General features: G+C 40.9%; 1 protein-coding gene across 1 annotated transcript in view; it reads left to right on the top strand.

The window, feature by feature from the left end:
• The window catches only part of LOC122807229, a 1,167,189-nt gene that overhangs the window by 540,824 nt on the left and 599,124 nt on the right, over window positions 1-27,241 (top strand). The window contains exon 4 of the mRNA XM_044078307.1: window positions 15,872-16,059. Within this exon, the coding sequence (XP_043934242.1) occupies window positions 15,872-16,059 (188 nt within the window). The remainder of the gene's footprint in view (window positions 1-15,871; window positions 16,060-27,241) is intronic.

Below are 27,241 nucleotides of genomic sequence, written 5' to 3'. Positions count from 1 at the left end.
AGATGTAAAGTGACCGTTGTTTTTTGTAATATGAACATCTAAGTAAATTAGTTCATGTTGATTAAAGTTGAAGGTGAACTCCAGAAAATCAGTAGTATTATTCACATATTCTACAAACTTGTCAAAATCATCATGTTGTCCATTCCACAAAAAACATAAATCATCCAAAAATCGACTGTATAAAATCCAGTAACTTTGGTAGGGTGAATTCAAAAGATATTTGTTTTCCCAGTAAATCATAATTATATTGGCATAGGTGGGAGCACGATGTGCCCCCATGGCTACTCCCTTTTCTTGTTTAAAATATTCACCCTGAAAGAATATGTAATTATTTTTCAACACCGTTTCCATAAGGGTTAATACCACTCTAAAGTCTCTGTGTGAGATTTTTTTACTGTGCACTAACATTTCTTCAAACCATGCCATGCCGAGATTATGTGGTATGCACGTAAACAGATCCACAACGTCTAGTGTACCAAATGCAATGCTGTCACAAAACAAAGAAGGTTCCAATTTCCTCAAAAAATCCCAGGAGTCGACCAATACATTCTTGTTTCCTTCTAACACACATTTTACCTTTGAATCCACAAATTTGGCTAATGGTGCTGTCACGGAACCCTCTGCAGAGACAATGGGTCTTAACGGTGGGTCCTGAGAATTTTTGTGCACCTTCGGGATTCCAAATATGCAAGGTACCTTTGGCTTCTCCACGTGCAAAAATTTGTGTGTTTCAACATCAATTGAACCCTCTAACAGTAAGTCATTTAATATAACCTGTATTCTTTTGTATGCAATGTTGATTTCATTAATAGATACTCTGGAATATTTGTCAGAGTCATTGAGAATATCCATCATTTTCCCCTCATATTGTATGCTATCCATCAATACCACCCCTCCACCTTTGTCAGGTTTCATAACCCTTACACTCCTGTTATTACTGATTTCCTTCAGTACTTCCATTTCACTAGGAGTTAAATTGGAGTGTACATATTGGTGGTTCAAATTTGATCGTAGTTCCCTTTCCACTTTTAATTCAAAATTTCTAAGTTGTGGGTGCAATGGTGGGTTGAAAGTACTTCTACATTTCAAACATTCATTTCCAATACTTATATTTTTTCCATTGAAGAACAACTCTAAATTTTTCTTCCTAATGAATAGTTTTATATCAACAAGTAATTTAAAAATATTAGTTCTTTGTTTGGGAATGAAACCAAAACCTTTGGTAAACAAATCAAAGAAAGTTTTGTTGATGGAAACACTAGAAAAGTTGAATATATTGAAATCCTTAAATGTCCATTTGTTCCCTTCTTGTGTAAAAAATTCATTAATTCCAAGCCTGCGCTTTCCTCCACTGGGGCCTCCATGCCCTCCCCATGTAGTTTTTTGAACAATAGTCTACAGGTTCTTTGTCCATCAATCTTTCAGACCTTCTTAGTGGATGATACTCAGCCACATCTTGGTTACTATCCACAATCACAGCTTCTTCCCACCCAGTTTCACCAAAAGGTTATTTGACCCATCTTCCATACCCTCTTCCCTGTGTTGGTTTTGGTTTTGGGTAGTGGGTTTATTTGCAATCCTGACACTGCCTAGGACGATACTTCCTACTACATATGGGGAATACTCGCTATGTGTAGGTGTACGGCTGCACAAGGATGGTAGCTGGATTTGGTGGACATTCGGACATGGGTGCGGGTTATGTGCTATACAGGGGTTGCTGCATATTGCATTTGCATGCATGGGTTCTGCATTTGGATGTCCCGGTTCCGCATATAGCATCCTATGTGTATGTGCCGGATATGTTCCTGTTCATGTGTATAGCACATTTTAATATTCATATGTTTGTGTGAGTTTGGTATACAATTTGGACTGTCAGGTTTCTTTACGGTTGTTATATGGCCACAACTGCCCAGCTGTGTACTATCACTACCACTGTGGGACTGCTGGTGACCCTGCCCATGGGGCTAGACGTGTGTATTGGCGGCACGCTGACATGATGCGCTTCACTTCCACTGGGTATAACTACTTACAGTGCAGTACATTACGGACACACGGTTTTAAATATCATTTGTTCCATGGACAGAAACTCATATTGTGTTGCGTGCATTTCTGTTTGGTTCTCAATTTTGTGTGGCCGGGAACTGTCTTGCATGCTTTGCATATGTTTCATATGAGTGAGGGCTGCCATTCTGTCCTGATTACTAAGATTTTTGAGGCCTCCACTCTTTTTAGTTACAAATTACTGAGGTCTCTGAAGTTTAGTAATATATTTACACAAATGCTTTGTAAAAAGGTGGATTATATTCAATAATGGAATAGAACTAAAAGGGAATTAAGACATATTTAGATCTTGTGGAGATGCCTTTAGAAATGATGAGCTAGATGGAAGGTTTTCAGAAATAACGTAGAGGCATGATGGCAAAATGATAAGGAATCATCAAGAAGAGTGCCTTGATTCCTTACAGCAGTGTCTGATTGGAGGGGTGTGTCATCTATATGGTATGTGAAAATGTTTTTTTTTTTTTGTTACCAAAATAAACTATGTTGCAATTTATTTTTTTTTTTTCACTTTTAATTTGAGGCCATTGTCTTTGCACCTGCTGTTAATGTGTTATAACCCATGTTGGAGCAATTGTGAGTCAATGTAAGAATAACAATGCCCAATTTACAGTCATCTGCAAACTTAGATAAACATTGGCCAGGAGTGTTGGCCTCAATACTCAAAAAATAGATACCAAATAGGAGTGGGCCCAACACTGAACCCTATGCCACACTACTGGTAACTTTTTGCCATCAGGAGTGGCTCCTGTGACTCTTACTACATGGGTTCTGTGAGACAACCAGTTAGCTATCCACCATACAACATAAGGAGAACTGGTTGTCTAGCTACTGCACAAGATCTGGATTTATATTCAGAATTAAAACATAAGGATTTATATTCAAATTTACAAGTCTGTCAATAATCTTAAGAAAAAAAAGTTCATTTTTCAAAATCTCCTGAACCCAATTCCTAAATGCTACTTACTTTGGATACTAACCTGGGAATTTCCAATGTTTATTTAGTTGAGAGATGCCAAGCTTTTTTAAAAGTAGTGACTAATGATGAGCTAGCAATGTGATCATAACATTAAACTTATATTACCAAATACAAATATTCCATCAAAATATAAACTTTGTTTAACATGCTGCAGTGTCAGTTTTACCTGAAATGTAACGGGGTTTTGGGAATGGTTCTTTTACAGTGGCTAAATATTTTAGACATACTCTTCTCTTGTTAGACATCTATTAATATATTTGACAACTATGGTTAATGTCATTAGTTGATGTTGTCACATTCCAATTCCCTAAACAAGTCAACGCGCCCCCGAGAAAATGTAGCAAATGGACAAATATCTCCCTAAGTACCATAGTCTTAAACCCAGGGTGAAGACATATTGAAAAATGGTTAGATTATCTCTTAAATGTTTGCCTATGACAGCTACGTATCTCCCTTCCACATCTACCAGATGATCATCAACTTACAAAGGACATCTTTCTGCAATCAGTACACCCCTTTACCTGGCTTGTTGCACTGATGAAAAACTGACATATTTTCACCTCCCTTTCAGCAGTGTTTTATGTTATGCAGCATTCAAGTAGGTTTCCTGAAAAGCACAAACAGATGCTCTAGTTGCATTTAAATATTGGGACACTCTTTTTTTACCATATTTGGCAATGTGTTCCCTTTCCAAGCTGTCTTTCTTATACTCCCCACATCTAATAAAAAAATTCCATACACCATTCCAATCAGTGGGCTCATCCAGACATAGAGTGCCTTCACCCTTTTTCTTGGTCTGTCTACTGAATTGTGTCTTTCTTTCTCGTTACATAATCACCTTATCAACTTTAGTAGAGTTTTTACAGTGCTATGTTTTTATTAATGGCCATCGGATATATGGTGTATTTTAAATTTGGCAGGACGATTTCTATATATTTATTTGTATTATATATTTTTTATGGTCTTCCCACCAATGAATTTATAAAAGGATGTATGTTACAGGATGTAGACAACACTGAAGAAGCTCCTGTTAGTAGGAGAGAAACCCAGTTTGTGTTGGTGTTGGAGTTTGCTGTGTTATTGTTAAACACTTGCTTGCCATTTTGAAATTGTATGCTTTGTTTTTGTTCGTGTGTGTGTGTGTGTGTGTGTGTGTGTGTGTGTGTGTGTGCACACACACACACACACACACACACACACACACAAGCGCACACACACACAAGCGCACACACACATAAATAAATAATTGCTTATGGTTTGTTTCTGGTTATACATAAATCAGTGACTTACATACATAGTTCAGGCTCTATTACCCAACCTCTGTCAATGTCAAACTGTTAATATTACTATATAAAACCAAGTTTAAACAAATAGGCATACTGGCCTTAAGCCATCAAATAGGTTTTGATGAGGTGCCAAGTGCTCCAGAAAAGAGCAGAAGTGTCTCTCTGTTCACTTCTGATCTTCCTCTGGAGGGCAGAATTGGCAAAGCGCAAATGTTCCATCCTTCACATGATATATGTATACCAGCAGTCATTGCAGTACTCATTACACAACATAATTTGCTAACACTGAACAAAGGAAATACAGTAAATTAAAAGATTGTTTAGGATGTTCTCATCTATTACAGCTGAGATAAGGGTTTAGGGGATATTGCTTGTCCATGATGAGGAAAGGTTCTGAGAAACTGGTGCTGCTTTAATTGTAAGGGGATATGGTTGTCAACTGACTGCTGAGTGGGGCTATGAATACAGGTGGGGTTGCTGTTTGGCTATGAAGTTTACTGCCACAGTTCTTTACTCTTGAAAACATATGGTATGTTTGTAGGAGATAGGGCACACAGGCCTTCTAAGGAGACCAGAGACTGGCACTTTGACATTGCTGACTGCCATTTGTCTTCCTGTTGATTGCGTGGGTGTAAGTCATTGTCAAACTGTTTCTCAGTGCTGTGTAGGGTGGGGGAAGGGGCTATGGCTCTGAAGTGAGCACTGCATCTCCCTCTTGTTTGGCAGGTGTTGACAGAATACTTTTTCAAAATGTGCATCTGTGGTTGTGGTTGAAGGGGGTGGGGTGGGGTTGATTTTAACAGTTTTTTCCCTTTTGTTGTGTGTATGTGTGGCCATGCCTTTCAGCATGTATCAGTCTGTTCTGATGTTATTTGGAGGCAATTGGATTTTAAAAATGCTCACCTTTTTTGTTCTTTGGAGTAGCTAGAAATTAAATATCCCTCTATGCTTCTCTGGTTTCGCTTATTGGTTGGTGAGTTTCATTTTCAAAACATGTCTATATATTTTTGTTGGGAGGGAGAATGAATCCCTATGACAATTATATGAAGCGCAGTGTAATACTTCAACAAAATGGTTAGGATTGGCAGTGTTGCACTGACTTGTGTAAACCACTCTAGCTGGGGCATCCTTGGGGGATACCTTCCATTAGGTCACAGCCTAATTTTGTGGTGTACACTGATGAAGGCCAGGGAGATGAATTATGGCTATTCTGCTGGCCTACCCAGTTTGTGATTGACAGCTTGTGTCATGTGCAAGGTGGGTGACATCAAAATTCATACAGGTGCATAGGCAAAATGTAGCAATTCTACACCAAGGGCACAGACTAGGTACACAGCACCAGAGCAATAGCTATCCACATATGTTTTAGAGGCTGTATGTGTGCTGTTATTCGGTTATGACACGAGACATTATCATGCTGCAGAAATCAAATCTAAATGCAATGGCAGATCTTCAGCTACATGCTGCACTGTGTAGTATTAGAAACACACCTGCGATTAACTATTGACTGCTTGCCATGCAGCAGGCACCCTGACTGGTGGCCTGTGCTCTGTATGAGACAAGTAGAGCACAGTCCATTGTACCTAGTGAAATGTGTGTTGGAGTACTGTGATGTGGGTGAGAGGGATATCACAGGCTAATAGCTTAACATATGTGTATTGACACATTTACTGATCAGGATGGCTCCAAAACAAAGGAATTTATGAAGACTTTCCCACAGGCAGAGAATAACATCTTGCTGCAGGCCCTGGATTAGCACCTTTAGCAGATCCTGCTTATGGACAAGAGCTATTGGGCCTTCTGTGAACATGTCTGGTGGGTAAATGTTGTCAGTGGTCATAACTGGACATAATACCAAATAAGCTGTATGGTCACTGAGATGAAATATCATCCTTGTAATAAGGCAGCCTGCCTTGCAGAAGAGAGGGGGAAATGGCGGGGGGGGGTGTTAGTTCACAGTTAAACTTAACCAACCTGGCATCTCCATATAGGAGTCATAACAGATCCTTCATACCCATGGAGGAATAAACATTGTTACAGAATTTCACCAAACTCCAAAGGTGGCAGTGGGCAATTACCCAGGTGTATACTTGCCTTCATATAAACAAAATGAAGAAGGAGAGGGAACCAGATGCATACTGTTGTCATTATATTCATACAAGCATGTCAGTCCTGTAACACTAATTTGCATAAGATAAGTGGCATTTATCGTTTTGCATGCCATTCTGTGCTACAGCTGTTTTACAGCTGTAGCCTCACTGTGATGTAGTTGCGTCACAAAGTAGAACTAATACATGAGGGTGTGTCTGTCTATTTTCACAGGTAATTTGGTATTCAGGTCCCCCACCATGCATGCTGGCAAGACTGATGTTGGAGAAATGTCTGAGGTTGATGATGGTTGCTGCTACAGCTTGGTGCAGTCCATGACTTATCACTCCTCTCCACATACACTGCTACATTACTTATGCAACCCACCTCTCTCAGAATACCATAGTAGGACAGGAGTTGGATGAAACAGTACCCATGGCATACACTGTTCCTCAGGATCCCAGGCATCAGAGGATGCTGGCAATTTCCATGAGTATGTAAAGAAAAGTGGGGACCAGCTTACTGTTGGTCATTACTGCCTTAGTTTCTACCTCACACCTGAGCTGAGTGTCTGCAAGGCCATTGCACAGCAAATGTGTAGAGCCATCATATGGGCAGAGGCTGATGCCATTGCAGCCACTGCAGAACTGATTGGTTTTGTATGTGGTCTGTGTGATTACCCCAGAGAGGACTTCATCCATTTATGTAGCATTTCTGAATAGTACCATGAGGAGACTTTATCCTTAAGGTGCCTTTTTACAACTATATACTTATAAACTGTCCAGATTTTCACAGAAGGTCCAGATTTTTGCCTCATATTTTTTGGTGTGTTCCTCAAAAAAATTGTGATTTTCTGGCAAATTATTGAGGATTATAGCTACTAAATAATGGCAGACATTTGAGTTTCAGACTTCACATCCTTCAAAAAATGCATGGTAATGCAAAACTTGTTATTCTATCAACTTAAGTATATAAGAGCAATTTTGAACAGAAGTCTTGTGCTGAGGTTGAGATTTATGCTTTACATTGTGTGCCCTGTCATTTTCATGACTGATTATCTTCCATTTATGGTGAGGAAGCCCATTGTGTGGTGGAAAGGAGAATGTCTACGTCTATATTTATTGCCATTGTAGAATGTACTTCAGCACTCTGTGGACACAGACATGGATGGGGTGTATGCTCTGCATCTACCCATATCTTGTTATGCTGTTTACAGTAATACAGTTTGCCATCCCTTATGTTCACTGTAGATTATGCCAGTAGCATTTCTAGGAGGGGTGCCCTAGTAGACAGGGGCATGCATTGTCAATGCACATACCTCCTGAGGGTGCCCTGGTCCTGTTATGGATAAACATGTATAGTGCAGAAAGTTCTGTAGGAAATGTACACACATACACACCACACACACACACACACACACACACACACACACACACACACACACACACACACACACACAAGAAAACACACCCATCACCACCAACCACATCTGCTCAAGTACACTACAATGGAGACATCAACCCCTCCATGAACAGATAATTACAGTCACAAAGCCATGACACACACATTTGCCTGCATCAGTAGACTCACATGATATCTAGTGTTCACGCTTGTTACTGTTGCCCTCCAATCATATGCATATGATGACAACTATTCCCTGCCTGCAGTACTCTATTACCAGGATAGCCTGCATTTGATGCACAGTTGGCCAGTCCATGCAAAGTGCAGCAAAGCCTGGTATTATATTGTATACATCATTGTTACCCTTTGTTATATCTAATCTGGCCCATAGGTATGAACTATACATTTTAGCAATAACCAACGACTGGGTATAGGTATCACAGGATTTACCCACAATTGATGTGATTTGATCATGAGGGTGAAGCCCACATGATGAAATGAAGCCAGCCATGGGTAATTGGGTAAATCCTGCAATACCTACATCTGAGAGTGGTTAAGAAAAAAAATTGTTTACCTTCCTTAAATAATGTCTTTGTATGCAGCTGTGTTGTTCATCTGCACTCTTCCTTGTTTGCTGATGTACTATGCATACGTATGCGACTTATATTCTCACACTTTGCATATCAGTGCAGTGCAGGAGAAGTAATGAAGAAAAGACAATCTCCATTGCTGTTTTTTTTTTTTTTTGGGCCGTTAATGAAAGAAATGTCGACCTCAAGGCAGTGACAAGTGGAGTGCCACATGGTTCCATCCTGGGACCTCTCCTGTTTGGTATCTACTTCTCTGAAGTACAGGCTAACACAGAAGGCCTCTGGCTGATGAAATTCACAGATGACTGCAAACTAGGAGCCATAGTCAAGTCCCCAAATGATGTGGACATCCTACAGAAGGGCCTCACAGAGACAGATGCCTGGTGTCAGATCCATGGCCTCAAGCTCAATGCCAAAAAGTGCAGTGTCATCCCCTTTGGTAAAAACTCTGTACCCATGAACTACCACATAGGCAGAAATCTACTTAACACTGAATGCATGATAAGAGACCTTGGGACCCAGGTGGACAGTAGTTTCTCCTTTGATAGTCACATCACCACAGTAGTCAGGAAGTCCTTCTACGTGGCACACCTCATCATAAAAGGGTTCTCATCCAGGAAAAAAGAGGTCATTGTTCCCCTCTACTCGTCACTCATTAGACCCAATATAGAGTACAACACCCCTTTTGGAATGTACCTCACAAGACATCTGCAGCAGCTGGAAAGGCCACAGAAGTACCTCACAAAGAGGATTACTGGCCTCAAACAAATGATCTACACTGACCGCCTCAAAAAACTCCAGCTTTACTCCGTAGCGTATCGCCTACTCTGAGGTGATCTCTGCCTAACATATAAAGCTATGTCAAACCCATTGCTGTTGGACATGCTACACCTAAAGAAATCCCAATCCCTCCAAGCTACACACTCTAGGGACCTAAACCTTGTCACCACAATAAACAAGACATGCTGGAGGGATAGATTCCTGTCCCAGAGACTTCCTATACTCTGGAACAAGCTGCCCATCTATGTCAAGCAAAGTTCTTCATTAGCACTCTTCAAGAAAAATCTTGATGAGTGGATGGGAAACAGGAAATACACCCCGGGGATCACTTCTCTGTCTCTGCTGGACAGTGGCACAGGAAAATAACTTTCTTGGGGGGCATAAGCTATGGTACCTTGCTGGCTAGGCTTACGTAGGCCCTTGGGCCGATAGCCTAGTACCTACCTATGAACCTATAAAACCCAACCTAATGGAATGACAAAAGTCCAAAAATAAAGACAGATGTTAAATATTGCTCTTATAAACTTAGAAAGTTGTTGTATGTTAGAGTGCATATTTGGAATGATATAAAACTTGAAGCTGAAATGCCTGTCATTATTTAATAACTTCAATCCACAGCGGCTTACCAGAAAACAACAATTTTTATGATGAACAGACCAAAACTATAAGGCAAAAATCTGGACATTTGAGAGGAATACTGCTGAGATTTTGTGAAGAACATTGCAGAAATACAAGGAAAATCAGGTATATTTCTGATTCTTTGGTTTTGCATAATGTACCTGATTCTTCTTGTATTTTGCTGTGTTCCTTAGCATATACCAACAGAAAGTCTTGCTGATCAATGATACTTCAGCGAGCAGGTGTTTTCTGTTGGTATATGCTCGATTTACAATGGGCATGCTGTTTAGGCAGTCCAATTAGCATGTTCTTTTCTGAATAGTAATGAGCAGTCATTGTAAAATGCCTCTTAGCCAGAGCTACAGCATACATCACCCACATCTGCTTCACATTGTCATCTACTGTAGATGAAACCCCCAAAATACCTCTTCTAATGCTGATTCCATCACAGGAGTTATATCGAAGGCAATACCCTTCTGCATTTGTTTGCATTCCAACATGTCGTATAACATCGTAAACAAGGCAAGTGTTTTGTTGCATGCTTCTGGAGCACATCGCAGGGTGCACCCCGAGATGTTTAAACAATGGAAATAGATCTTCATCAATCCAAACACACACACATTCAGTAATATTTCATGTCTGTGATAGGTGAGAGTTGCATGCATTCTCTGCCATATTGTGTGGGTTTCTTGTTGATGCCACAATCTATGGCTACAGAGTACATCCAGCATCACCAATAAGATGTCCCCTGGGGAATCACCCCACACAAATTGCTAATATAGGCTACTTAGAAGCCAGTTGTGGGTACAGTGGGCTTTACTTGCGTGGTGCAATGGCACATTATATACAGTACACCATACAATATAGATTGTGAACCACCTGGCAGTTGATGGAATGGAATCCCTTACAGCTGATATACCATTTTTACATGTGTCCTAGGTGGGGCCTTAATGGCAATGTGGATACAGTCAGTGATCTCAGTATCTCAGAAAAGCAGGCAATTAAAAAAAAATGCCTGCATGGTATTGTTTCTCTCCTGTATGCTACAGGGGAACCACATATGTTCCTCCACCTGCTGTAGCATTGCATCAAGATGCTAGTGTAGTATCCATAAGGCAGATGCCTTGGAAACACCCACTGTGTCTCTCACTGGTCACTGGACCATCTGTGTAGCCAGGATGGTCAATACTAACATATATTGGTGTCCATATGAATGCAGCATATTCCATACATCTAATGAGTTTGTACTTCAGGGCACACATCTGTATCAGCTCCTGCATGGTGTCTGTCTTGGTCTACATGGTAGCAGCCCACTATTTGTGTGTTATGGTTGTTAGGCATGGCTAGATACTTCTGGAATGAGGTGAGTGACAATGTGTACCTTCAAGACTACTGGATGTGAGGACAATCTTATATGTGTGTATTTGTCCTAAACCTGGTGCTACCTCTAAAATTATATTATAGTCTCTGACTCGATTCACCTGGATTTTATGGACTACAGCTATGCTGGCAGCCACTATACATTGCCTAGTTTTTTTTTACTTTTTGAATCACTCTACCATATTTTATGCACATATTTGTATTTGTCATCACCCTCATTACAATAATGTTTCTCATTTTCATCTCATTATATGCTCATTTGCATGCTCTGCTGGCCATGATGTTTATGGCCTTGTGTGACTGTGGTGTGTGACTCTGAATCATCCCTGCCATGCACATATCCACTTGTCTCAAAATATCAATTTTTGCATTGCTCTACTTTTTTTCTGAATCCTTGGGACTGTCTGTGATTGTAGTACTTCTTGCTTATTAAAATTATATGTAAAAGGAGACAATTTAGAAGGTGTGCAGCTGGACACTGGTGTTGCCACAGAGGGGATAGTTTACAGTTTCAGAAAAACTTTGCTTCCCTCATATTCCCTGTTTTACAGTGTTATATCAAAATAATTAACTTCAAACTGTAAAGAAGTCATATAAAATGAATACGCGAGAATTACTATTATTATTAAGAAAATCAAAAACTTAGCTCGAGTTGTATGCCACTTTGAAAAGTGAAAAACAACTGATATATGTGATTGCCTAACAAAATAACTACATTTTTAAAAAGTTGTTTAGTAGATATATTTCTCCTTAAATAAGCCAACAAATAAACTTGAATAAACTGCAGCAAACAGGTACCCATCACTATCTTACTTTGTAAACATACTCCTCACCAAATTCAAAATAGTTAGGAATAAGATAAAAATGCCAGAGCATTATTGTTTTTTGGACAGTCACATAAAACTTAACCACCGCTTGTGTTCCGTACTTGTGTACTATGCTAATGTATAAACCTGCAACTATCTTTTCCAATTCTCTGTTATCTACCTTTAGGATAGTTATATCCAATTCAGTCTCTGCTGTATAGTGTCTGTTCCTACAAAATGATACAGTGGTAAAAAAAATACCAATTAAGACGAAAAAATGCATGCATAATATGAATGCACAGTCATAATGCATTCAATTCTGTCTTGTTTTGTGTAAATCAGCAAAGTAATTTTTATGAATTGAAGTTCTCTGTGTTAGGAAACCATAATTTACATAGTGGTGGAAAGTGAATATCAGCTTACAATGTTTGAAGTGCATGTTAAAATAGATACATTAATGGACATTCAGTTTGAAAGTAGATTTAAACTAGACATATTTAAACACAGTAAACTGTAATAACTTTGGTGGGATATTAAATGAATACAGTTTATTTTTTTCTCTTTTTCACTAATGGAATCATTATATACGTCTGATCAGGTTAAATTATTGATTGTTGCGTGAGGTATATAGGTGCACTGTTTAAACATTCAGCTGATTTGGAAGTTGTACCCACAGAATGCTGAGCTGTTTATTGTAACTGCAAAAAAATATTTAAAATGCAAACTCAGCTGCTTTCTATGTGTTTTCCAGTATTCATTCAGTGTGCTTTTGAGCAGAGACTTCATTCATGGTCTGTCATATATTTTGGATTTTCACCACAAGTGCATGTGATTGTTGTCAGTGGCTTAATGTTATGGCTATGGAGAAAATTAACAGAAATGATTTATGAAATAAAATAGCATTAATAAAAGATTTGATTATTTTGGCTACAAGAATACGAGAATAGGATTTTAGTGATAAGACAAAGCAGATATAAGAATATATCAATGTATGTGACCTCCAATTTAACTATGTAGTAATAATACTGTTACACAATGTCAGGATGGTTAGGGAATGCAATAGCATGTTACAGAATTTAAATGTCCTTTTATGGCACTTTTCTCAGTGTGTGTGTGTGTGTATATGTATATATATATATATATATATATATATATATGTATGTGTCTACTGTATAAGTTCGAAAACACACTTCTTCAAACTCACACAGTAGACCCTGGGTTACGCGAAAGTGCACTTAATCGAAAGTACACTTTCGCAAAACCCGCTTCAGCGAACGTGTCACTACTGATGTTTAGTGCAGTAGTTACAGACCTTAGGGTTAGGGCACGGGTCATAGTAAGGGGATAGCTAGTAGGGCTATCCCCTTACGATGACCCGCGCCCTTACCGTAAGGTCCATGACTGCTGCACCACAGTGGAGGATAGCCTGTCCTCCACTCTGGTGCAGTAGTCACGGACCTTAGGGTTAGGGCACGGGTCATGGTAAGGGGATAGCTAGTAGGGCTATCACCTTACCATGACCCGTGCCCTAACCCTAAAGTCCGTAACTACCGCACCACAGTGGAGGACATAGCATGTTTTCCTGCTGTCCTCCACTGTGGTGTGATCTGTTCGTAGAAGCTGAGTTCACAAAAGTGCACTTTTGAATAAGTGCACTTTCGCGTAACTGAGCAGTCTACTGCTCTTTTTCGAATATGTGGTATTTGATGAAAAGCAGTAGACCCATATATATATATATATGTGTGTGTGTGTGTGTGTGTGTGTGTGTGTGTATATATTTATATATATATATATATATATATATATATATATATATATATATATATATATATATATATCTAGAGGGGATCTATACTGATCCCTAAACGACAACATCACCAAATCACTATCAGCCGGGCATATGTATGCAAAAGTGCTTTTCACCAAAGAAGCACTTTCGTGTAAGTATGCCTGTTGCAGAGATCGTACTACGGTGCGGATAGGGGAATATTCCCTTTTCCTCACTGTAGTGCGATCTCGGAGTGAGAATATTAAAGTAGGGGGGTGTAGAGGGGTTTGCCCCCCTGCATAAAAGTATATTTATTTTATTTTTTTTTAACACACTTTAACAAAAGTGCTTTTTCAGTGAAAGTGCTTTCGTTAAAGTGTGTTCAGTGATTGTGGATTCAGACTATTGAACTTTCGTTCAATAGTTATATATATATATATATATATATATATATATATATATATATATATATTTATTTATATATATGATTTCCGTTTTCTTCCAGAGGTATAGAGACATTAATATCTGCATTCAGTATAGCGTGAACATGTTGATGGTTATCATTTTTATTCTTAACAGCATGAAACACTGTGTGAAAAAAGTAATTTTGCCATCTCATGTGTTCTTAAATTAAATTCACAGCATTTTCGGAATCATCATAACTTTCTGTTGGGTTCTTATTACGTGATCGAAGTTTTCAAACTTAGAACACGACAATATCGAACTTGTCTGGTTGAAGTTTCAAAACTTTGAACATGGCACAAAAAAAAAAAAAAAAAAAGATGCAACAGTAAACTAACTGTTGCAAGTAAAGGGGCCACTCCTCTGGCACCCCCCTGCTCTTTAACTATACTAACTCCGAGATCACACTACAGTGCAGTAAAGGGAAATATTCGGAAAGAGCAGGGGGTGTGGGGGGTGCAGGGGGACTTGCCCTTCTACTTGCAACAGTTAGTTTATTGTTGCATCTTTTATTTTTTTTTCTGTATTCGACCTTCAGCAAATTCAACTATATGGTTTTGACCATATAGGGTCCGAACTTGTTGAAGTTCGATAATGCAATAGGAACCCCTTTCTGTCCTGGTAACTCTTCTTGCAACATGGCATCCTCTTTTTTTTCCATTTTATATCTTCTGTATGTCAGAGTATAATCTAGATATTCCATTCAGCATGCAGGGTCTCCTTTCATAGGGTTCTTTGACCCCTGGGTCCTCTTAGTAAGGAAAAGAACTTGGTGATTTTCTTCCCCTCACTAAGTAACAGTGAAAAATGTAGTCCCAGCTGATTAAAGCACATAAAGTATGTAAAGATGAAAACAGAGATACTGATATTTTCTGAACCAGCGTTTAGCGCTTTCATTGTGCCCCTGTATAGGGATCCCTTAGATCATTATAATGAAAGCAAACCTTACTGGCCTGTGTTTTTCTTGTTGCTTAACAATGAATGGAAGATGGAGGCCGGCTCTTTCCCTCACTAAGGATTTACAGGTGTTACAGAGCAAGGACAGATTTAACACATGGGCTAGAAATTAAATCGTTTCTGCTCACTTTCCTGCTAGCTCCTGCTTTTTAAGATTAGATTATGGGTTTCATTTGAATATCCCACACAATTGTATAATGAGACCCAGTTTATGTATTGTCAAGCTTACTGAAAGTAATCTGACTTGATAGAGTGTGCAATGGTACATTTTGGTGATGTTGGAAATTGCTGCAGAACTGGGACTCAGCAAGGTGAGTTTAGATGTAAATATGCTTTCATGCATCCTTTAGAACATGTCAGCATTAGGTACTGTCAGTATTGATTAAATTCTAAACAGCTGCATAATGCCGAGGGGTTATACAGTGTGTTATCTTTTCAGTGAGACGTAAGATTATGTGATGTTTTATTCTGACAAATATTAGAATTGGTCTTACACACATTTCCAGCTGTGTTTTGGTAAAGCTGCATTAGAAAACTAGAGCTCTGAGGTAAAAATCTGTTTTCATACTTTGAGACTATCTTTTGAAATTTGTTTGTATAAAAGTAATTAATTTGCATATTTTTATGTGTTCAGTTATCAAAGCAACGTTTCCCAGCAGTACCTAGTAATTTACACTTTTGCTTTCTATTCATAACAGTTGACAGCACTTCTAAAGAAAAAGGATCTGAGGTTCCTGCTGAAGAGCAGGGTAGCATCATTTGGAGAGCGGGCTTCTTCGCCAGCATCGCTATTAAGCAATCCTACAAACAAACATCAAATTCACTCCAACAAACCATGAACAGAGGACTAGGGATGGTGTCATCGGTTCCTAATCCATTTATCATGGTGAGTTACAGTCCTCAGTCTTGTAGCTTCAACACATTGTTTCATATCCCATGCATTTAATAAAGTGTGTCACATTAAGTCCAGCAATAGCAGCCCATAACAAGCCAGTGTAAAATGTAGGGAAATGGTGCCTAAGGAAATCATACCTGTCAGCCTTTAAGTGCAAGAAATCTTGACAAAGTCAAAATTAATGGGGGGACAAAGGCTCAAAACCAGGCAGTGATTTTGAGGGGGTAGTAGCCTTTGGTAGTATGGTGGTCAACACCACTGAGACAGTGTGTCTTGAACACGAAGACAGTCTTTGACTGGCTGAAGCCATCTAGCCATGACCAGCTCCAGCATGTTCTCAACCAAGTCCTGAAGCCCCCATTCAGTGAGGCTTGTCAGACTGCCATATACCGGGAGCCCTAGAGGACCAGTGCCACTGGCTGTCCCTGTAAGTCTGTCCACAGATGTACAGAGAGTGAGTGCTCCCTAACCTGGGAGGTATGTGTCAGGGTTGCTTTACAGGATTTTGGACCTGTGAAAAATGAAACTATATGGGATAGAAAGAAGATAATAAAGGACAAAGGAATGCTCAATTAAAACATAAAAAATACAGAAAAAAGGTGGCGAGACAAATGAGAAAATACACACAATAAATGAACACATAATACTGTACAGCATTCGATTTCTTACTTAAAAATATTTTTATTTTATAAATCTTTAGTGAAATAAAACAGAATGCATGGAAACTGTTTATGCAAACATAGGACTAGTGGTTTGGGAAGTGTATATGTGTACATGGTGATAATGCTATGAGAAGTGCTTGTGCAGACTTGGCAGGAGAGTGTATTGCTATCAAGTTCTGATGGGGTTTACGTGTTGCAGTCTACAACACAAACATAATGATCATATTTCAGTCTGATATGCATTTGTTTGCAATATTGCCATGAAGGAACCCTTTATAAATACTTAACATCTTATAAAAATCATTTAAAGACAGAATACTGTGCTTATATACTGATATATCTCTTACTCTTGCTTGCAGTACTGAACTGAATACACTCTAGTGTTTCAGTTACCATGCTCTATAATTTTTCCCTACATATATATAAAAAATCGATTAAACACACTAGTTTGTGCTACTTTGTTCATACTTTCCAGCTTCTTCAACTACTATGGGCATTCATACTTCCTGCTGTCCCTGTTAAAGGAGATATTTTTCCTCAGCTATAAAGATAAGACATAAGAGAATAATTGTGTAACTGTATTTCACCTTTTTTCCTTAACGTTATTTATACTACTAGTACTTATTTGCCATGAATTGCATTCATTACAGTATTTGTGTAGTATGTGTTTATTGAAATATTTATTACTCTTTGAATTCTCATGCTTTGCCAGCTTTCTCTTTACTGCAAATGATAAATAGATACACTTTGGTGGATTTTTTTAATATTATGCTTTGCATGTAACAGTCTGTGAACTGTACTCAGCCAGAAGGTGCGCAGTCATAGAAAAATGTAGCAACTTGTAGAAGTTTTAGTTTCCTTAGCTTTACAAAAGTGTGTGCTTTGATAGTTTTCTACCTTAAAACTTTTAAGAATATAAGGGAATGATTTAAAAATGTGAGCAGAAGTAATAACACTGGTCATTTCTCAGTAAAGTATGTGCCGGATATACACCTGACACTGCAACCCACACTCCCCTTCCCCTAACATCCACTGTGACTAGGATGTGATGCCTGACAGAATTCAGAGATCTTGTATGTACAATTAATACTGTGGAACAAATTACTCCCCCAGGATTCACGAATCCTACGTGTAAGACTTAATAAGTCTTACTCGGAGGTCGCAGCTGAACGGTATGACGTCAGCATGCCATGAATATGCATGAGGGCACGCTGACTCAACCGTAAGTCTTACACGGACCATATAAGAAAGCAGGGGGCATGTCCGACTGCCGAGCAGTCTAAATGTCCACACCCCTGCAAGTGTTTTAAAACTAAACAAAGCACACACACAAGAGCGAGTCCACTCAAATGTCCCTGCACCCAACACCACACTCCCTGATATTGTAAACCCCTATCACAGATCTAAAATGCAAAACATTAAATATATTTTTTAAATCCCCAAAATAGCTGCCCGTATTTGTGCATGTGTGCGCGGGTGTGCCCATTGTTTAGCTAGCGTTAGCAATTCTGACATGGAAGAGCAGAAGAAAGAATGTTAATGCAAATCACACCAAATAGCAATAGCATAATGGTAGAGCGTTTGCGCAAAGAAGAAGCATTCATGGTTCGAGTCCCACCACTCCCCTTCCTATTTATTTTTTTAAATCAGTATATGAAATAATACCTGACAAATATGTTTAAACATTACTAAAAAGCAGTGAAATGGCCAATGTATCAGTGAACAAAATAAATATTTTAAAGGATCCTGATATAAAACTGCCTGCAGTTAAGCAACGCTTCACCCAGCACAATAGAGTTGCCCGTAGTATAATAGCGCTTTATAGCGCAGTAGAGTTGCCCATAGTTTAATAGCGCTTTACCTAGTGCAATAGAGTTGCCCATAGTTTCATAGTGCTTTACCCAGCGCAATAGAGTTGCCCATAGTTCAATGGCACTTTACCCAGTGCAATGTGTTTGCGCAGACGTGTGCGCCGTGCCAACCAGGGCACCGTAGGGCACCAAGGAGCAAAGTTGCTTAAATGCAGCCACACCCCCTAGCCTGTCTGGATAGTATGAAAATAAAATGAATGACAAGGTTTGAACCCAGGACTCTGTGCATCAGAAGCAAAGTACAGAACTACTAAGCCATGACAACACAGGGAAACAGCCACTATTAACATACATATACTTACGAATGGTAGTTTAACCATTACTAAGCAGGTCTGCAGTCAGCCGAGAATTTTACAAAATGGCCAATCACAAAAAAGTGTGGGAAATGCGGCATATTTAAGCCCCACAAGCAGGAATACACACCATAACTGATTGTAGCTCACATCTGCAGTTAGAATGTCTGGTGTTGGAGTGGGAACATGCTTCCAAGCACAACATTGGGGCATCGAGGAGTCCAAATACATGGTTTGGCTCCTTGTCCACCGTCATGAGTCAAGACTCCTGCAGGGCCAGTTCCAAGGGACGGAGTACAAGGCAGAGGCTTGGAACCGGTTAGCTCATGACCTCACCAGTGCCACAGGCATTCCTTGGACTGGTGAGCAGGTCCGTCACCACCATGCAGACCTGAAGAGATGAAAGCAGGACTGCCTGAACCAGTGGATACAGGAGGCCCATGGGATGTGGGATGCCCCAAAACTGAGTATGTAGCCATGGAATGCAGTATGTAAGAATTGATAATGGAGTATGTATAACAGATAGGTATGTCTCAATATCCCTTCATTTACTTTACAGCTGCAGGTGACCGTGCTATGAATCAGCAAGCCTATGCTGATAGGCTGCTAAGGCTGCGCCACCAGGCAGGTTACTGATTACTATGCATGTATTGTTATATAAAATATGGGAGAGAGCATGAAAGAAAGTGTTGTAGTCCAATAATACAGCCATAAAATTGCCTAAATAAGTCCTCTGCATGTATTGTCAGATACAAAACGTCAGAGAGGCAGAAAAAGAGTGTAGAAACCCATTAAGAAAGGTAACATATGTCTGGAATAATATCTCTGCAGGCACTGTCATATAAAATAAGTGAGTGAGCCTGAAAAAAGATTGTTCTAACCTATTAATAAAGGTATAATATGTCTTGAACATGTCTGCCATATACACCGTTAAAACAAATAAAGGAGTGAGCCTGTGGGAAAAGTGTGTAATGTCATTAATAAAGGTCTAAAACCCAGAGTGTGTCTGCGTCACAGAGTCTGAAATGTTGTTTTACCCTTGCAGTATACAAACAGTACTGTTTGAAAAGGTGCATGCAACCCAGAGTTGTGCAGTCCCATATAAAGTGGGTGATGGAAGTACTAGTAGCTGTGAAACATATATACAGTCCACAACAGGCAGTTACTGGCTGGCATGAATAAGTAAACCTGGCACACGTGTAGCATGTTATTTTTTCCCCAGAAATGTGAGTGTGTGTCAAGAAATGCAGGGTTCTGTACAAATCGAAGTGAAAATGTCATGTGAAAACATCCCAGATATCTAGATAAAGAAATATAAATGCAATTGAGAAATATGTAGCAGTAACATCTGCATCCTGGACAGTTAGTATGTCAGATATAGGTCAGGCATATATTGAAATAGCCAAACCCATTACACAACCTAATGTATGGTGGCAAGTGTAATAATACAGGTAGGGGATATACACTTGCAGTCACTAGGAATGTAGTGTAGACTAAAAGGTCATTATAAGATGTTAACCAAGTTTTTTTATACACTCTACTGTATGTGGATAAACCATGCAATTCCACACCTCAATGGGTATGTGTAATCTTAAATATTTGTTGGGACATATGTCCTATTGTTCTATAAATATTTGCATTCATGTTGATGCATGTGCCCTGTTTAAACACCACAATCGTGGTGGCCTGTTGCTACCAAACATCCCTGTATGCTGTTGGAATAACCATTGTGGTTCAGTATATGCATGTGTTATGCTTGCTGTTCAACTGTTGTACCCTTGGTGTGTTGTGTTAATGGGAATATTATTGCATGCTGTTACAACTAGTCTGGAATGCTGTTTTGCTTATGTTGTAATTAAACACACCTAATCACAGTACGTATGGGAAGGCTGGTCCCAGCGGACCCACCTGTCCTTCCTCAGCCGGCGAGTGCACCTGGCACCAGCAGGTCCGGTGCCCAGCCTGGGCTCCCCTCCTCCATTGGTCCTGTGCTACCTTCGGGTGGAAGCGCTGCAGGGGATGGGGCTCGTCCCCCTGTGCAAGTGTAGGTGGAGAAGGGCCACCTGTCACCCTTTGAAGGGTCCGGGCTGTGGTGCATAGGGAGATCCAGCGTTCAGTCGCTGATCCCCTACGCCAGCTTGAGGCAAGAGTGGCGCATCTCACGGGTGAGCCTGCCCATCCTATGCAGCCCCCAGCACAGCCACCCTCGGAGCTGTGAAGGTTCAGTGGTGATTGCCCATGGGTGGGGATCTCAGTTCCACTGTTACCATCTGTAGGCTCATGGGCTTGCGATTTCCAAACATCCGACCCCGTCAATTGTGTTCACCCACCCCATGTGTCATACACTGCCCCTGTATGTGTCTTGTCTGTTTACCTTCCCAACCTACCTCCCCGGACATACCTACTTCATCTACCTCACTTCCCACTCTCACCTGAAAAAAAAAAAAGGGCAATCTGTACCCACAAAAAAATTTTGCCCCACACATAGCTGCCCATTTCGCACACATGTCCATCGGACAAACATGTAAGCTGATAATTAGAATTGGCAGTACAACATACTTTGTTGTCCTCACCTCTCTCCCATGGGTGGAAGGTTTCAAATTTCACTCCAAATTCATTGTATATGCACAGCTGTTGCTGTTAAAGAAATGGGCAGCTATGGACCTTCCCTACACCTGTCCTGCACATCCTGAGCTTGTTTACCTACTGTGTGTCCCTCTTTGTGCCCCCTTTTTCACCACTTTCCTATCTCCCCATTTTCTTTTCTTTAAAAGAAATTAGCACATGGGTTAGCGGGAGTAAGCACTGTTAAGCAGTTGTAAGCGGGTTTAAGCGAGTGTGGGCATGTGTGTGCTTAGCTAAGTATCGCTAAGCATCACGCAAACCCACACAAACCCACTTACAACTGCTTAAAAGTGCCTTAGTCACTCTATGGCAGGGCCCTTGTTCTGCTCACCTCTGGCAGTCTTGAACCCCAGACCATTCACACAATAGACTGCCAGACTGCCTGAGTTACCACTAAGCCACAGCAGATATACAAATAACTTGGTTCTGAAATAAATGTGTCATGCATTACAATGAGGGAATGTAAATGAAAATTAGGAATGGTATAACACTAATCCTTTTCTGTGGGTCTTTACCAGCATTTGTTGTGGAATTGCATGACATGACTGTGAAAGGAGAACCAGCCATCCTAGCAGGGAATAATGTTACCGTAGCACCTTACAAACACCACACGGTATCAGACCAGGATTAATACTGGCCACAGGAATACAGTGCAATAACCACATTTGTATGGCAGTTAATTGTGTAAGTGAGAAAAAAGTACATACTCCCATGTATCCTGTGTTAGCATTTGGAGGGGTGCATACATGTCTACACTGAGATGTGTAAACTGGAAGCAGCAACATTCAGGTTTGAGTACAACATGCATATAACTGGCTACAACCCTAGCATCAGATCAGAGACATATACCAACTTTCAGACTGACACAACGGTGTCCAGAGCAAACAAGCATGGGCCCCACCTTGGAAATCTGAAAGGGCTACACCTACCTAAACTAGCATTTTATAGCAGTGGGCTGCAATCAAAGTGAGTAATGCAACCACCAAACAGCAGGCTGCATGCAATTACTGAATGGTGGGCAGCAGTTGGTGCAGAGGCTGTCACATGCACAAGTGCAGATACCTAAAAAAGTAGGCTGTACCTGCAGTCCACACATGCAATTATATCACTGCAGGTGCTGTGAGATAGAGAGTAAGAGAGAGAGAGAGAGAGAGAAGGAGAGAGACACAGACACAGACACAACAGAGACAGAGACAGAACAGAACAGAGTGAGAAACAGAGACAGAACATTGAATAGAGGGCGAACAGCAAAACAAAACACCAATAAAAAAAAAACACAAAACCGTAACACACGGAGCAGGAAAATACTAAGGTAAGTTATGTAACTCACATGTATGTGATGGCATGTTGTAGATGTTCCTGAAGAGTACTCTACACACTGCAAATCATCCATGTGTGGTGGCAGCAGTATGTATCTATCTGTATCTGCACATGTGCATAGGGCAAGGGACATACTGCAACTGTTAGTGAAGGGTGGACAGATATCTGTCAGTGAAGGTTGATATGTGCATATATCCATGTAGGTCGTAGTGTGTGGCTTAGAAAACAGCATGCAGTGCGTAGGAGCAGCCATAGGTCAACTGGTGCCCTAGGAAAAAGGGCTGCATGGCACCCCCTACCACACTTCCTGGTGCACCCATCCTTGTCTTACTACACCACATAAATAGTGGAAAAGCACCCCTGCTAGAGCGGCACCCTAGGCGGCCACCCAGTTGGCCTATGCCTAAGGCCGCTAAGGTAGTGTTGATATATGTCATGTGGTGGTTAAATGCTGTGGGACAGATGTGTCCGATCTGCTGTGTTACAGCCAGTGAGGCCTGCTAATGCAACAAGGGCTGAGGACACCCACATGCATTCTGCACAACAATGTGCAATGTAATCACATACCTGTACATCCCACAACTGTCGCATAAGTGATATCCCCACCATGAAAGGTGGACTGTACATGTGCCTATATGTACATCCATGTGTACAGCAATGGATGTGTACATGTATGTGTATAGATATGCATGCATATAATATATATATATATATATATATATATATATATATATATATATATATAGTGAGAGAGAGAGAGACAGAGAGACACAGGTTCATATGCACCGCAACAGGTGTGTGATGACCAAGGCACGGACTGTAGACAAGTGTTAATACTGCAGTGCCATTCCACCTTCCCAAAACAGTGTACCCATTAACTACCACATAGGTAGAGATGTACCTAACAGTGAAGGTGTGATAAGGGAACATGGGACACAGGTGGCAGTAGCCTCCGCTTTGATGAAGACAGTGCCACACTACACCTGTAATCTGTGTTGTTTGTGTCATGACAACAGGTGTGTCAGCTATGGGCGTATAGGGTAGAGTTCCCCTGTACTCATCACAATGCCCTGTGTAGTATGTACTTCACATGACAATTACACCAGGTGAATAGGCCACAGACAGACCCCCCAGAGGGTAATACTGGCTGCAAACAGATGCCCTATGCAGACTGACTCACAAAATCACAAGTACACTGTATTGCATACTAGCCACACAGAGGTGACCTCTGCCGGACATACAGAGGTATGTCACACCCATAGCTGGGTGACAACCACGATGGCAACATATCACAAACCCTCTGGGATAAATGCTCTAGGGCCCTAAACCTTGTCAGCTCACTAAACAGCACATGCTGGAGCGATAGGTTCCCATCTCAGAGATATGCCATACACCGGAATAGACCACATAGCAATAGCAAACAAGGCTCCTCCTTAGCAGTTGTTATAAATACCCCTGATGATTGTGTGGGAGATTGGTAATACACCCCAGGAAACACCTATGTGGTTCAGGTTGGCAGGGGCAAGTGAAATCAAAGTACATGTGTGTCAAAGGCCAGGGTAGCATATGGCTAGGCTGCCATAGGCCCTAGGGCCCATAGCATATTACCTACCTATGACACTATGCACTCACACATGTACTTAATGCAATAGCTGCTATGTGAGGTTGCATAAGTGTAATGCTGAATGTGTGCAAGATCTGTAAAGATGTGATAGCTTAGTGTGATGTTGTATCTGACATGGTAGTGCCTATCCTAGCTGTGAGGACAGCAACTGATGTGTAATGTACTGTTAAGCAGACATAGTAGTACGGCAGATGATGCGACGTAGTTCTCCATTGACGAATGTGGTGTCTCATTGTAGGCTAAAGCAATACATGTATGCTTAGTGAGTGGTACTGCTGATGAATCCATCGCCAGTATGAACTGTAGTACTACCTAAAGCTGTAGGCCTAAACAGCACAGTATGGTGTGTGTTCACATTGCTTGGAAACACTGTCATGTGTGTTTCCTGTAGTCTCCACAGAGTACAGAATGCAGACCTAAGGGTGTGTAAGTAGTGGCACACAGTACCGTAAGGTGCACAGGTAATGCTCATCTGTGTTGGCATACAGTGATGCGTTGTATGTTTGCCTGATGTGTGTCTGATTATGCCTGTACAATGGCTGCAATCATATGTGTGTTACAGGGTAAATGTGTGTATCCAGCAACATATATAGTCTGTTACAGCTGTATGCCACCTATAGTAACAACTGGGCACATCTGTTAGGCAGGGCCATGGCATCAATGACTAGGGTGGTTGATTGGTACTACTGTACCTGTACTATACATCCATTGCAATGGATGATATCTCTGTTCATGCATCGGTGTGATATACACCCCTGTCTTGAGGTTGTGCAATGTGTCACAAACAGTGTGTCAGGTACTGTCATATAGTGGTGTGATATATAGAGTCTGCCAGGCAGTGTTAGTTAGTTATGGCCTAAGAACCAATAAGTGGTATTGAACGTGTGCAACCTCTGACAGCCAATAGGATGCTATATATGGCAGTAAAGTGATATCTGTGGGTAAAGGTGTAAAGGGTGACACAGGACACTCTCAGACATATTGTTCATATCTTTTTTCATCCAGAAGGCCTACCACTGCAACCCAGCGTATACAGAGGAGGAGGAAGAGGTGATACGCAACAGCCTTTTGCAGCAGTACACAATGCTCTTCTCCAGAAGCGGCCAGCACCAGCAGGAGCGGACTGCACTCTGGCTGGAACTTGTTAGTTGGGTAAATGACATAGGCATGCATAACCAGACATATGAGCAGGTACGCCATCACTGCAGTGATTTAATTAGACAAGTCCAGTGGCGTGCATCTGATATCCAAAGACAGCAGCTTGCCACAGGTGGAGGGGTGGCCATTTATCTCCCCCTCACCAGAGCGGAGTAGCTGCTCCTAAGCATGGTGGCTCCTGGACAACAGCTACAACAACCACTGACATGTGTCGTAATGGAGGCCGTAGCCACCCAGCACATCCACCTGAAGCAAGCAGGTAACATGCCCAATCTGTAGATTACAGTTAACTGTATTGTTAGATTATGTGTACTTGAGATGTATACTGTGTGTTTAGCAGTTCAGCTGCCTAGTGTTGTGCAATATGGATAGTTTGAATAATATCCCTACACCTACCCCTGTGACTGTTGACTGTAGTTGTACTGCAGTTTAGCATACCCACTGTAGCAATGCCACAGTTGTGGCCACTGACAAACCCTCTCATATTCTTGTAGGTCCCACTGGTGTGACAGCAGGGCAGCTGATTCATGCTGGTAAGTGTGTTATACCTGCAATGTTGGTAATGAAATATGCATGTCATAGGTGAGATGTAGGCCATGTACACGTAACACACCTATGCATAATGCATGCCATGCATGTTTGCTGTGAGATGTTGCACAGCTCAGTAATGTCAGTAGCTGCCTCAATGACATGCAATACACAGAGCATGACACACAGTTGTGGCAACCCCATACTGCACATTGGATAGGCATAGTTACAACACCTGTACACAACATAACACATTGATCACATGCAGTACACAAAGTCATGCTACATATGGCGTAACCACACACCCGCTGTAAGGTCACACGTCAGTATCCCACATGTCATCCACACACACACACGACGTACCTCAGGGGTAGAGGCCTATCATGGGGCTGTGCAACACTCTTCAACACATAACACAGTCATGTGAGGCAATGCTCCCTACTGGGCACCTCATACACCCATGTACAAAGTGGCTGTGTAATAGTGAACGTATCCACGGCACTGCATTTCAGGTACAGCATGCTAGGTGGTGGTCTGTCGCACTGTAGTAGCCATAAGTGACCAGACGATGCATGATGATGATGATGGCACATGGTACTACACCCCATACGGTTACAGTGACCACAGTACTACACATAGCAGTCTTTGCTGTGCACCTCATTGTTCTGTGTGTGCAAACATATGCACCTATACACACCATGCATGTTGTGTGTGTGTGCTTACATATGCTAGTTTACACGTTCTGCACATCAGTCACCATCTGTACAAGGAGTCACATATATGTCCTGGAATGCTATTGGGTGTATAGGTCACATGACACACATTGGGTATGTGTGGTGTTTAATGCTGCAGTCGTGTAGCATGCCATGTCATGGCTGGCACTGACATATCTGCAATATGTGCCACACTCACCATAACCACTGTACAATGTCCATGTCGAGCATTGGGATTTCTTCAGGTCTACATGCACCACTCATCCCATGTCTCTACATTGCATGCATTCGCTACACCTGTGCCCACTATTATGTGCTATGGACACAGACACTGTCATCAGACATGGCAATCTATATGTCAAAAACAGGATAATCAACA

The sequence above is a fragment of the Protopterus annectens genome, chromosome 7.part0, assembly GCF_019279795.1.
Source record: "Protopterus annectens isolate FY-2018-M chromosome 7.part0, PAN1.0, whole genome shotgun sequence".
NCBI classification, from domain to species: Eukaryota; Metazoa; Chordata; order Ceratodontiformes; family Protopteridae; genus Protopterus; species Protopterus annectens.
This window is presented reverse-complemented; position numbering and strand designations above follow the sequence as displayed.